This window comes from Leptidea sinapis, chromosome 13 (genome assembly GCF_905404315.1).
Source record: "Leptidea sinapis chromosome 13, ilLepSina1.1, whole genome shotgun sequence".
Classification (NCBI taxonomy): Eukaryota; Metazoa; Arthropoda; class Insecta; order Lepidoptera; family Pieridae; genus Leptidea; species Leptidea sinapis.
Window position 1 is genome coordinate 3,418,508 of NC_066277.1, and position 14,780 is coordinate 3,433,287.

The following is a 14,780-nucleotide window of genomic DNA, read 5'->3' on the forward strand; positions in this document are numbered from 1 at the left end:
AATTTCATTCGTTTTCAGTGTTATTTATACTTCAGGTATCAACATAATTAATACACATTTTTTTGTAGTTTCCCACTATCTATCGATGTTTGTGTAGCTAAGGTTGTCATCACTAGTTTCAGTTCCTCAGACTCTCGCTATGGCCAACAGCGTCAAAATGGCGAATGTCAAACGGGTACAAAAAACTTTGACAGCTACCAGTCCAGTGATTAATAGTAGAGGTCAGTGCCTGGTACCTCCTGGTACCAATGCAGTGGGTACCTTTTGTTTCAGTTTGCAAATGGCGAACAAACAAGCATAGATTACAGCTGATCCAGATGATAAATTAACTTTTATCATTACAAACCTAATTACAATGATAAAGCGCTTATTATCAGGGAAAGGATTAAAATATCGATTAAAATAATGTTAGTGATTGCTTCTGTTTAGCAAATTGTTAATTAGTCATTAAAATGTTGCGTTACCTAATTGGCTTCGTTTTGGTTATAGGGCTTAGTCAGGTCAGTTAAAAAAAATATTTTTATTATTATTATGTTACCTACCTTGTTTGTAAATATTGTCAATTTATTTTCTCACCATGTGGACTTTTTAACCGACTTCAAAGAAGGAGTCTGTGTCAGCCTAGGTGGGTTTGTAACTACAAACATAGTTATAGATGAGATGTGCTTGAGTCGCACGGGCGGGAGGACACCGATTCCAAAAATAATAATGATCGTAACTAGAATTAGATTAATTAATTTAATTGTATAAAAACACATAATTATTTTTATACTTTTTAGTACATATTATATCTAGTGTTTTCGAATAGTTTTTATGAAGTCAGTTGTTATGTTTTTCGTTAAAATTAAAAGTCCGGTTTTAAGGTTTATGATTTTAAGCTAAGTATATTATTTAAATATATATAACTAAGTTAAAAATTAAAAAAATATCAATATTAGAACCACAATTATTTTTATATAAATTTTCTCGATATAAAATCACGCATAAATATTCTTTAGTTTATTGCGTTTTTTACCGTTTTAAAATAAAATAAAGTTTGGTAGACTTGTATAGACAAAGTAACAAGAAAATATTTATATTGATCATATTCACGTATAGAAAAAAAGTTAAATATGGCGCTTACGTGATTTGCTTTTGGATAGTTTTGCTCACTTACTATCTGTTTCACGCCACGCCCATGTTGGTTCAATATATTTTAAATAATAATAATAATATTGACACTCTTTTACACAAATTATCTTGTCCCAAACTAGACATAGTCTGTACTATGGGTGCAAGACAACGATATATTTAATCTATACTAATATATAAAGCTGCAGTGTTTGTTTGTTTTTCAAAATTAGGGATCCGTAATAAAATTGCTATTTTGTAACACAAGGTGTAAAATCGAAAACATATTTTTGCGTGCGCTGCAAAAACTATTGACAATAGAACAAAATGATGAAAATCGCGTGAATTATACTTTATATGGCAAAACAACGTTTGCCGGGTCAGCTATACAATATATTTACTTAAACATACATAAATACAAATAAACATCCATGACTCTGAAAGAAACATTTACATTCATCATATAAATGATTGCACCTACCGGGATTCGAACTAAATGACCTAAAGAGTTATTTCCTATTTTATTCTTTGGAATACCTACTCTGCAACAGAGCAAGTATTTCTATAAATAAAATTTCCACCAGTGAGGGGCTCCTTTCCACAGGAAGCCGGCTAGATTATGGGTACAACAACGGCGCCTATTTCTGCCGTGAAGAAGAAGAAGAAGATGTGTAAACATAACTGTGTTTCGGTCTGAAGGGCGCCGTAGCTAGTGAAATTACTGGGCAAATGAGAATTAACATCTTATGCCTCAAGGTGACGAACGCAATTGTAGTGCCGCTCAGAATTTTTGGGTTTTTCAGGAATCCTGAGCGGCACTGCATTGAAATGGGCAGGGCGCATCAATTACCATCAGCTGAACGTCCTGCTCGTCTCGTCCCTTATTATCTGATTTTATTATGTACTAATTAATTATACTACATTATGTAAAGTTCAAGTAATGACTCAATTATCAACCATATCTGATAAAGCTTTTATGAAAACAGTAATCAGTAAAACTCTAATCTGAATCCATCTTTATGTATAAAATGGGCTTTAAATGTTACATAAGTATTCCTTTCAATTCTTTTCGAGATTTTTTTTTGTATATATAGCATAAATTTAATAAAATAGAATAAAGCTAAATTGTCAATCTTTGATTTCATTTTACACTCGATAATAAGCCACAAATTGTTTTTGTTTAAATACAGATATAAATTTTATATTATGTAAAAAAAACTGGACTGAGTGAAAACATAAAATTGTAATATTTTATTGGTCGAAAAACATCACAAAGCTACGTCTAATTTTCAACTAAAACCAATTTATATTCAATACTATGCATATATAACCGACTCAATTTTTTAGAACACAATATAAAATTATATAACCTAGGGACTATATTATCGGTGTAAAAAAATATTATATGGTATTTTGAAATTGAATTGGATTATCGTTAATAAATGTATTTCCATTTAATATTTCTAGGTCCAGGGTCTGTACGAGCCAAGTCAGCCCGCGTATGTGGAATCTCTGGCCAGTCGTAAGTTTTTATGTACTTTTCAATTTGTATAATACACAAGACAGGTACGCTTAGACAAGACGTACGCTTCTCTCGCAGCCATTTGTATTATACGTCAAAATTAGTTCTCTGGAGGACCGCGAGTGGCGCTTCAAATAGGCATATAATTTTCCTATTAGACATTATTGGTTTTTATGATTTGTTTCAACCATACAATTAGAATATTCTATTTTTGTACAACATTCTTAACAATATTAAGGACCATTTTCTTTAATAAATATTTACTTCAGATGTCAGGTTGACATTAGAAATAAGTCATTGTTTTTTATACCACCAACAAGTACTAAATAGGTGTGGTCAAAATACTTTTATACATCGAGCTTGTAATAAATATAAAAAAATATATAATATTGATTTACACACTTGCTCGATCACAGTTTAAAACATATATAATCCATTTGTTGTTTATTTTCTTCAAAATTTCTGTAAGTTTTTTTGAAGTTATACTTCTTTTGGCGCGATGAAGAAAAATGATGAGAGTGAATTTTTACGATGCGCGCGCACACCGACACCTGAATTCTACATCGTGAAGTTAGTTCTAGGTGGCATGAAAATCGATAACTATGTTCAAGTTGTATATTCTAGTATTTTTATATTTAGAACACGTGTTTCGTAACAGTACAATTAAACAGTGTGAATAAATAAATATTATTTTGGTGTTTTTATTAAATCAATTTCATATACGACGGTGATAGTATTTACTAATAATTTATTAGTATATCTATATATATTGAATATTAGTGATAAAACTGATTTGAATAAACTGTTTTCAGTGCATTTATAGATTTGAGGTTAATTGTATATTTACCTTAAATGCTGAGTGGTTATACTATTTAACTATTTGTTAAAATTTGATTTATTTTTCCATACGCCAAGGAAGTATAGCTTCTGACGCGTGTACATAAGTACACACACTCTTTTTATACGCTTTTATTAGCTTCACCTGTATGTTTGTATGTTTGTAACCGACTTCTTTGGGCGCGATTTTGACCCACTTTAAACGACTAGATTTCGTTTAAACATTGTAGATTTATCGAGGACCGATGACATTACACTAATTTCATAAAAAAATAATAGTTTGAAAAAACTAAAAAACACGCTTATTATAGAAAACCGAACTAAAAAATAGAAAATAAATTTTAATAATTTTAAATTAAGAATAGTGTTTAAAATTTCAATAAATCTAAATTAATAATAGTGTGAGTAAAAAAAAAAAAATAGTTTAAAAAAAGCGTGGGGTGCTTTTTAAGATATTATCAAAATGATAATCACTCTACTCATATCTGTCAATAAAATATTTACAACTATTGACACCATGCACCCCACGCTTTATTTAAAATAAAATATTTTTCTTTTATTCACACTATTATTAATTTAATATTTATTAAAATTTTAAAAACTATTCTTAATTTAAATTTATTAAAATTTATTTTCTATTTTTTAGTTCGGTTTTCTATAAAAAGCGTGTTTTTTAGTTTTTGTAAGCTATTCTTTATTGTTTTTGTTTATCCTCTGTTTGACTTCGCACATGATATGCATATGAGTGGAAACTTAATTGGTGTGAGTACAGTCTATAACGTATTTTTATAAATGTTTTTAAATACCTACTGTTTGTTTCCCAAATATAAATATATAAATAAATATTTTGCGGTATAAACTATCGGACAACCCAATAAAGCGTAACCAATTATGGATGTGTCCGTCATCTCGTGGGTTAATATTCAATATACTAAAGAGCTTATGCGAAACGAGGCTAACTGTTTGAGACTTGTCAATTAAAATCTTAATTTAATGAATTTAATATTAATGAAATACAAACCATTGATAGGGTTTAAGTCGGTGCCTGCCCGCTTGGATTGTTTCGTCTACAACGAAGCTATCCCGCTCAAAGTCACGCGTGGCTAGAGTAGGTACCTGCTTTTACATTTGGCTTGGCACCACCTTCAAACCAATCATTAGGTTGTATTTTATTAATATTAAAGGTATAAGATGTAACATCAATTAATAATTCTAAATTACAATTCATAAATTAAAAATCATAAATTAAAAATTATAATTTGAAAATTAAAAATAACATTATTCTATATGAAAAAATAAGGTATATTTTGTTGGTAATGTTTTACCGTTTTTGACGCGTTTGTTGTGACGACATCACACTAGGTAGGTAGGGGGATCTCTGAAATGTGACCAGCTGTGACAAAGACGAGGGAGTGGTCAAAAAATAATGAAATTCGTGTGACGTAATTTATTTATTTTGACAATTACTTTCGAATTGATCTTATAATATACCAACACTACGTCATCTGGTACGTGGTCGCCATTCGAGGACTTTTCTGCCCCACCGGCCACCTGTCCGTGGAACTATATCCCCTGCCCACTGCCACTTCAGTTTCTCAATCATTTGGGCTATGTGGATGACTTTGCTTCTCAAATACAAATACAAATATTTATTTATTACAACAAAATACAAAATACAATCAGTGTTGGGGTCTCCTTTTAAGCAAAGAGTTGCCTGTAGTAGGAAGCCCCGCTCTTCCATAGCAAAAACATAAAAATAAGGTGTAATAATAGACAAGTTGACCTTAACATAAATATAATTAACTAGCTGACCCGGCAAACGTTGTATTGCCATATAAAGTATAATTCACGCGATAGTTTTATAAGTAATAAAATATTGCCTATATTATAGCCTGTACATCATTTTGTTCTATTGTCAATAGTTTTTGCAGCGCACGCAAAAATAGGTTTTCGATATTACACCTTGTGTTACAAAATAGCAATTTTATTACGGATCCCTAATTTTGAAAATAAAAAACATAGCCTATAGCCTTCCTCGATAAATGGACTACCCAACACTGAAAGAATCATTCAAATCGGACCGGTAGTACCAGAGATTAGCGCGTTCAAACAAACAAACAAACAAACAAACAAACACTGCAGCTTTATAATATTAGTATAGATTAAGGGAAAGAAATCTACTAACAATAATAACATACTAAAAATTTATTTATTTGTAATCTAAACTTAATGTGCTGTGTGTGTATGTATGTATGTATGTGAACGAGTGTGTGAATATTATTTCTAGTGTTTAAATGTTTCTGTAGGCCCAGAGGCTCGTATTGTCGCTGGCTGGCCAGCTGAGGATGGGCAGATCCCTCATCAGATCAGCTTGCGGATGGTGGGCGTTACCGGTGGAGTATCATCATGCGGTGGTTCCATCATCCATCACAACTGGGTGATAACAGCCGCTCACTGTCTTGCCAAGTAAGATTTACTTTAAACTTTTTAAACGGAAAAATTTATGATTATTCCTTAGATTAAGGATTGGTCTTCGCTGCGCTCCAACTAGATACCGCACTACTTACGAACTATAGCTTTTTTATTACGGCAACTATAAGTTGCTTGTGTCCGTAGCATCTTGACACCGAATGGCATAACAAATTAATTTGTAAGGTGTTGCATCCAATATATGAATCGTGTTAAAATAATGCAAATTATTTCATAAAAAGTAATAAAGAATTAACTGTTTAAATATATATTATCTTTTATTGGATGGATCAACCGCTTGCTCTAAAAGCTTGAAGTCATTGTTTGTATAAGGATACTTCGTGAACATGATGGTCGTGATTACAGTCACATTTAGTAATTGCATTCAACAAATGCAATCATTTATATATGGCTTTTTTGACAGGCATAACTAATCTAATCATAATTTTGAGTCCAAGGGGTTCAAATCTGAGGTAGGTGAAAGCCAGTCTTCAGCTCGTATAAGTTCATCATTACTCTTTGCAGTGCCTAAGTTGAGTCGTATTTATTACAGATTAGATAGATTTATATGTTATAAATACATAGTATCATTCAAATTCAGATATTTTTATTCAAAATAGCATATGATATCACTTATTAGAAGCCAAAAGCTACGCCCTACCATTCCAAAAAGTACGCCTCAGCACTGAGAAGAACGGACGCAACAAACTCAGCGGGCTTCTTTTTTTTTTCATAAAAATCCTATTCCCAATCGGTGGTATCATTAAGAAAGTCATTTATGTTATAGAAACCTTTACTCGAAAAACGTTTTTAACAATTCTTTTGAATTTCGTAGTACATATGTTTTGTACATTTTCTGGGATCTTGGTGTAAAAGGATGTACATCGCCACACTAAAGACTTACTAACTCAAATTAGCCGAGTAAAAGGCATTAAAGGCATTTATTTTCTCAAAATTGATTTCTTTAGAATTCTTTTTGATATCATTTCTAATACTACTACTACCGCTCCGGAAACAAATGACGCTTTGAGAGAGAAGAAGCGGGAACTCTCCCAGCATTCTATTTTGGCGCTTTTATTTATAGAATATACAATTTATTCATTGCTATTCATTCAATAATTCATTTAGTCCCAGGCTGTCCGATCACTTAGATATTTAGTTGTGGAGTAGCAGGATTTACGACAGAGCCATTTTTTAATAAAACATTTAAATTTATTTATAGATAATGCCTGAACACTGGCTGGGACTTTATTATAGAAGTGTATACATTTACCCTTAAGGCTATTATGTATCTTATGAAGCCTACTAGAATTAGTTACAAGCAATCCCTTATTTCTAGTGTTATAATAATTAAAATCACTATTAAGAGCAAAAAGGTGACGTTTTTTGTGAACGTATATAAAATTTTCATAAATGTAGAGTAGTAGGCATTATAAGTTGATGTCTGTTCCTGTTGTATATGGTATAATGTAATATTTCTGATTTCTCCAGCCGCAACACGTTCGTCGTACGATTGGGATTAACAAACCTCACGAGAGCCGAGTACGTGGTGGAATCCACCAGGAAGTACATCCATCCACTTTACCGTGAGAACTTGAACGTGGTCCAGACTCACGACATCGCTCTAGTTGGCTTAGACCAGAGCATTCCTTACGGACGTAAGTCTTACTTAGTATATTCATGTGACAGGAGTACAGGATGACATGACACATCATGCCCAACAACACCAAAGGGGTCAAAGTCAAGTCAAAGTAAAATAAACTTTATTGATGCCGTCCACTTTACCTCGTGCGTACACATAACAGCCAGGCATTGCTAATAATATATTGGTGTTAAGGTTTGTAATCGAATAGTGTTTGATATTGTTCATAGATGTCGCCCTAAGCCATCAAGGACGCGTTATCTCAGTTTATTATAGAACTGTCACGTTACTTATTATGTAGATTGTGAATATAGTAAATACGAATGGTACGCTTTAAAGTGTTTTAATATCTTTGTAAGAGGGATAATTTGAGAAATGTACACTATGTTAATAATTATATGTGGAATCTAGATGTAATCTCATCGGGGATCCAGTGCTCTGTGAGCAGCTGGATCACTTGACGCTATGTAAGGACGTTCATTGATAGTGTTCTACTAATCGGTAGAACGGTAGTATCACTGGGAGTGATCTGCTGACTGATCTGATTCCTGCCACCGAATCACCTTCGCACGACACGCCACAAATAACGATATTATCCCCACCATCTGGATGTGTGACGTTCCTCCACAGTGCGGATTTAAAGGAACTTTCTTCCACGTACAAACAACCATCCATGTGCGGTGTTTGCAGGACGATACGACATGGGACTGGGAGGCTCGTTTGCACAGGATGCCGGCTAGATTATGGGTACCACAACGGCGCTTTTTTCTGCTGTGAAGCAGTAATGTAGAAGCATAACTGTGTTTCGGTCTGAAGGGCGCCGTAGCTAGTGAAATTACTGGGCAAATGAGACTTGTCATCTTATGTCTCAAGGTGACGAGCCCAATTTTTTGGGTTTTTCAATAATGCTGAGCGGCACTGCATTGTAATGGGCAGGGCATATCAATTACCATCAGCTGAACGTCCTGCTCGTCTTATCCCTTATTTTCATTTAAAAAAACATGGCAACCTTCAAAAGCGCACACCACCTCTAAAAGGCCGGCAACGCTCCTGTAATTCCTCTGGTATTGCAAGAGAATATTGGCTGTGGTGATCACTTAACACCAGGTGACCCGTAGGCTCGTTTTTCCTCCTCTTCCATATGTTTGTAATGCTTATTGCTTATTTTCTATACAGCATATATCCAACCCTGCCGCCTTCAGAACAGTGAACAAAAGGCCCTGGACTATACTGGCGTTATCTTCACCGTGAGCGGTTATGGGAGAACAGACGATCTGTGGAACGGTAAGTGATAAAAGGCATTTATTTTCTCAAAATTTATTCCTTTAGAATTTTTTTTGATGTCATTTCTAATACACTAGATACTATATATATATATATAGTATCTAGTGTATATATATATGTATATATATATATTTATATATATATATATATGGCGCTCTGAGAGAGAAGAAGCAGCACAAGAAACTCTCCCAGAATTTTTCTTGCACTCTTTTCAATGAAAATATACAATATTATACAGTCATTTCTATCGCTATAAAATAATCATAATCTAGTCCCAGGCTGTCCGATCACTTAGATATTGAGCTGTGGAGTAGTAGGACTTACGACAGAGCCATTTTTTATAAAACATTTAAATTTATTTATAGATAATGCCTGGACAGTGGCTGGGACTTTATTATAAAAGTGTATACATTTACCCTTAAAGCTGTTATGTATCTTATGAAGCCTACTAGAATTAGTTACAAGCAATCCCTTATTTCTAGTGTTATAATAATGAAAATCACTATTAAGAGCAAAAAGGATATTAACGATTTATTACTAAAATTGTTTAAATTATAAATTAAATATAAATTTTATCACAACAGAGATAAGGTAGTATACAAAATAATCGCTTAGTCAGATTCAAATTAATATCTATTAGAATTAATATCATTATTCTGTATCAAACTTTTGTTATTTTATACAATATTTTTTTCTTAATAATTGCATTTCGAATCTAACTTGCTTACTAATATTTGTTAAAATTTAATGTACAAACATTCGTATTGTATAATAATTGAAGTTATAAAGTATTTACAAATATTTAAAGAATTATTTTGCAGTAGCTCCTTTTATTTGCTTGCTGTTAAAGAAGTTTATTTACTATACCCGATTCATCTGTTGTAATGAAACTATAAAAGCGGTTGTTGTATGTAAAGACTGTTTAGTTCTACACTAGCAATTGTGCGTGAATAAACTGAGAAATATTAAGTTTCTTATTTCACTGGCGTAACGGCGACATTTACTGTAGATGGAGCGATAACTGGAAAGTTGAACAAAATCGTACAAAAATTTTTGATTCATGCGTTATCCGGCCGGTTGGCTTACGCGTTAGAGCGCCTGGGTGTATCTCTACATGTGGGAATCCGTATCCCCTTCCTCCAATGGTTTAATTCTAGACCTTTCTTCTATTGCAGGTTGTCCTATGTGGCTATCCACGTTTCGGCCGCCACTAACTTATATTTTTGCTTGTAGGTGGTGCTGCATCAGAGATCCTTCGCTGGGTGTTCCTCAGAGGTATCACCAACGAGGAATGTCTGATGTGGTACCCTGGAAGCAGCGTCATCAGAGAGCAGACAATCTGTGCCGAATCATACAACGATACTGCCCAATCATCCTGCCAAGTAAGTTCTTTTTAGCCTAGAATTTATTTAATAGTCAGAAGTTAAAGAAGATGTAGTGATACGTTAGTTTTACGTTCTGCAGCATATGCGGTTAAGAAAATTAGACGGTTAACTGACATAGATACGGCGAGATTAGTATACTTTAGTTATTTTCATAGTATTATGTCCTATGGTATATTGTTATGGGGCAGTGCGGCCGATATTAATACTATATTTGTGCTGCAGAAGAGGGCTATTCGCGCGATTTATAACCTAGGTCCTAAAGAATCATAAAGAGAAAAATTTAAAAAAATAAACATTTTGACTGTTGCTTCTCAATACATTTTTGATAATGTTTTGTATGTTCATAAGCACATTGAGGAATTTTCTAGAAACTGTGACATTCATAATGTTAACACGAGGAACAAACATAAACTTGTTGTGCCTACTACTCGGTTGGGTCGAGTTAGTAAGTCTTTTGTTGGGCGATGTATATGCTTCTACAATATGATCCCAGAAAATGTACAAAACAAATGTGTTACGAAATTTAAAAGAATTGTTAAAAAACGTTTGTGTGGGAAAGGTTATTATAGCATAAACGATTTTCTTAATGACACCACGGACTGGGAATAAAGCGAACACCCTCAGGCTCTTTAATTATAAATTTTTATTGTACGATATTACATTGTAATCCATATTTTATATTTAAAAAAAAAGCCCGCTAAGTTTCTTGCGCCCATTCTTCTCAGGTCTGAGGCAGTCTCTTTTGAATGGGTGGTATTAAGAAAATCGTTTATGCTATAATAACCTTTCCCACACACACATGATGATCTCTCACTATATAGTTCATATAACCGTTGTCTGCTCCTATGAATACCAGCTGTTGCCCAGTTGTTAAATGACAAGAGACCACCCGAGTTGACTGTCTTTGAAGTAAATATAGAAGCAAACTCTGTTTTAATTATTTTAAATAACTTACCATACATCTCATTTGGAGTACTGTTATAATTCAAATACAAGTTTGAGAGTTTTTCTGAAACATTGCCTCTATATTTCTCCATTTGCCTGTTGTTTACCGGAACAAACATAAACTTTTTAGTTGAAGTACATTTCTTCCCTTCAATATTAAAAGAGGCTAATTGACCAAAGTGGTCTGAGCTCAGTTTACTAATTATTGATTGAGAAATAGGTTTATAATTAGTAAAAATATTATCAATACAGCTTTTAGAGGTGCTGGTTACTCTAGTAGGTTCTAAGAAAATATTTGATAAATTATATGATTTAAACAAAGATTTGAATCTAATACTTGTGGTGGATTTTTCTAATAAGTTAATATTAAAGTCACCACAAATCATAATATATTTCTTAGATTCTGATAATTTTGATAGAACCTCCTCCAATACACTCTCAAATAACTCATATAATAATGCATCGGGGGGTCTGTATATACTTACAACAATGGCACACTCAAGCTCTGCACAGGCTATTTCAATGGTACGTTCAACAGAGAGGCCCACAATATCTTTACGGTCTTTGAATTTAAATGATTTACTTATAAGTATAAGAGAGCCGCCACGTGTTGCCTTTTCTCTGCTAAACACACTTGCCACCCGATGACCACTGGAGTTAAAAATGAGCTCATATTTTCTAAGCCAGTGTTCAGTAAGACATAAGATATCAATATTTTCATGGTTCATCAGTAACTCCAGTTCTAGTTCTTTACCTAACAATCCTTGCATATTTTGGTGCATCAGGTTTATAACTTTACAATTATTATGTTTACTATAACTTGTACATTGTGTAATTATATTGCTAGAGGAGTCTTATTGACTAATTTAAATAATTTGGAACATATTCCAAACCAGAAACTAAACTATAAGACTGCTCAATAGAAGCAGTGTTAATCAAATAATTAGTTTGCTCAATAGGAGCAGAGTCCAACAAGCTATTACACTGCTCAATAGAAGCAGTGCTAATCGACTTACTAACCTGCTCAATAGAAGCAGGGGACCGGGTTGCCAAATAATTGGCTGAGTTATAAAATAAATAAAAGGATAGCGATTTAGCTATCTGTCTTTTATAAAAATTAGATAGGTGTAACCTATCAAAAGTCAACATTTTACATTTATGATTAATTATATTATTAATATCAATTATGTGTATGTTACTACATAATAAATTACCATTATATGTCACATAATTTGAATGAGACAATAGGGTTAACACATTATTCAAATTGTCTCTTGCTTTGTTTTCCTGTGGCAAATCCTGTATGAATGACAGTGTGAATATTATAAGATTTTCTATTTTTAAACTATTTAACTCATTGTATAATTTTTGTAGAACATTTTTATTTAAATTCCCTCTTCTCCCAATCATAACAATAATAGAGGTATTAGAGCAAAATTGTTTAGTATACTACTATCATAAAAGTTGTTCTTATAGATTTTACTTTTTTATGTAGATACATTTATTTAAATTAGTAATCAATAATGAGGATTGTAAGCAATTAAGCAGTTTGCGCCTGTTAAAATGTTACATTTTCGACCCAAGAATTTTGAAAATATTGGCTTTGTTACATAGGAGCCGTGAAGTCATATCGCTCAAGGTCGCCGGCATTTAGTATCGCCTTAAGTGCACATGGTATAATGTTCCATGACAATCGTACTGTGCAGGAATGGGGTTGACCAGAGGGAGGCTTCGCTGCACAGGACACCGGCTAAATCAGCACATATACTACTCGTACTTTAATATATTCTTTGCAGATACTGCAAGTCATCTTGACGCGCGGTGTGTGCGTGTGCTTGTAAGCTGCTTTGATCTGTGTGACGCTCAGCGGCTCAACGATAATTATGGATTGGATGACACGGACGGATGCCACGTCACTGTCACACAGATGACGAGACACGCTCATATAGCGCCGCGCGTCAAGATGACTTGAAGTATCTAATAGATGCTTCAAGTCATATCTATACCGGATTATTGATTTTTGATTTGAAGGGCCGTGTAGCTAGTGAAATTACTCTGCTAGTAATAATATTTTATGTCTCTCTCTCTCTCTAAGTGACGGGCGGTGCCGCTCAAATTCAAATACTTTTATTCAAATTAGAATACAATATCACTTATTGAAAGTCAAAAAAGTCAAACTTATTGAATTTCAATCATAACTTTGCGTACAATTTACTCGTGTAAGTTTTGCACTGACTGTGCGCGCTCTATGAGTCGTTTCGAATCCATGACCCGATGCCGACTTTACCCGAATGCGCGTTACATACACGAGCGTGACGTAAATAATTAATCATAAAATCAATTTTCACTTGAATAAGAAATAAAAATCATATTTTTGCAGACATAAAATATTTGCGCAAAATTCTGGCAGTCAATCAAATTTTGTCTGTTTCAGGGTGATAGTGGTGGCCCTCTGACGTTCGTGGATGTTGATGGACGTCCCACAATGGCTGGTGTCGTGAGTTTTGGATCATCCGCTGGCTGCAATGGTCCTCATCCATCAGGTAAATATACTTAAAACACATATTACTTATAATTTACTACCAGAATATGTCTTAGAAGAAAGTTTATATTAAAATGATACATTAAATGACATTAAATGACATGAGCTGTCTATCGGTAAAATGTTTATTATCCATTAAAGTACACACTTACGTACATACTTTGGCAATTTCTTTCGTGAACTGGTTTTAGCAGAATTGAGCGTGCGCCAATTCTTCGGTTGATTTATCGCGTTTAACAAATAGAAAGAAAGAAAGAAATATATTTATTTGTAACAAACACAATATTGACATAATATAATAGGAAAAACTTACATACAAAACACGTCTATACGTACGTCACATATATACAAATCGTACACACGCCAGATTCGCTGAACAAACATTTTATACCACCACAAGTTCAACTTTAATATTATCATTCAGTATAATTGTTTGTGTACGGTTGTTGCTTTTACATGTTTCTGTATCGCTACCAAGTGAAAAAATCCTTTTTAAACAGTGTTAAATAGATTTTTCTTTTTTTATGACAATAAGGTTCAAGTCGAGCTGGACGTTCAGCTGATGGTAATTGATACGCCCCGCCCATTACAGTGTCGCTCGGGATTCTTGAAATAACCAAATCTTCTTAGCGGCACTACAATTGCGCTCGTTACTTTGAGACATAAGATGTTAAGTCTCATTTGCCCAGTAATTTCAATAGCTACGGTGCCCTGTAGACTGCAACACAATATTTCTCACACATTACTAGTCCACGGCAGAAATAGGCGCCGCTGTGGTACCCATAATCTAGCCGGCATCCTGTGCAAAGGAGCCTTCCACTGGTATGTAACTCATCTTAAAATTGAATTTTTACAGCCTACGTCCGCCCTGGATACTACCACGATTGGTTCAAGACAGTTACTGGCTTGGACTTCGATTGGAGCAGCTCAGACCTTGAGGCACAACCAGAGCCAGAAACAGAGTTGCAACAAGATGTAGCATACCTCGAAAGCCCTGTTGACATTTTCATGTGAAATAGAAGGAATAAATGCTTATTGACATAA

At 33.7% G+C, this 14,780-nt stretch overlaps 1 protein-coding gene across 2 annotated transcripts in view; it reads left to right on the plus strand.

The window, feature by feature from the left end:
• LOC126967781 (trypsin 3A1-like) overlaps positions 1-14,780 on the plus strand; it is a 57,459-nt gene extending 42,679 nt beyond the window's left edge. Inside the window, exons 1-8 of one of the 2 annotated variants that reach the window (XM_050812472.1) lie at positions 413-500; positions 2,578-2,632; positions 5,776-5,935; positions 7,430-7,596; positions 8,757-8,864; positions 10,098-10,246; positions 13,629-13,737; positions 14,593-14,780. In XM_050812472.1, coding sequence (XP_050668429.1) covers positions 453-500; positions 2,578-2,632; positions 5,776-5,935; positions 7,430-7,596; positions 8,757-8,864; positions 10,098-10,246; positions 13,629-13,737; positions 14,593-14,750 — 954 coding nt within the window. In that variant the 5' untranslated portion in view covers positions 413-452 and the 3' untranslated portion in view covers positions 14,751-14,780. Of the gene's footprint in view, positions 1-412; positions 501-2,575; positions 2,633-5,775; positions 5,936-7,429; positions 7,597-8,756; positions 8,865-10,097; positions 10,247-13,628; positions 13,738-14,592 lie in introns of those variants that run through there. The other variant, XM_050812473.1, reaches the window with a different exon arrangement.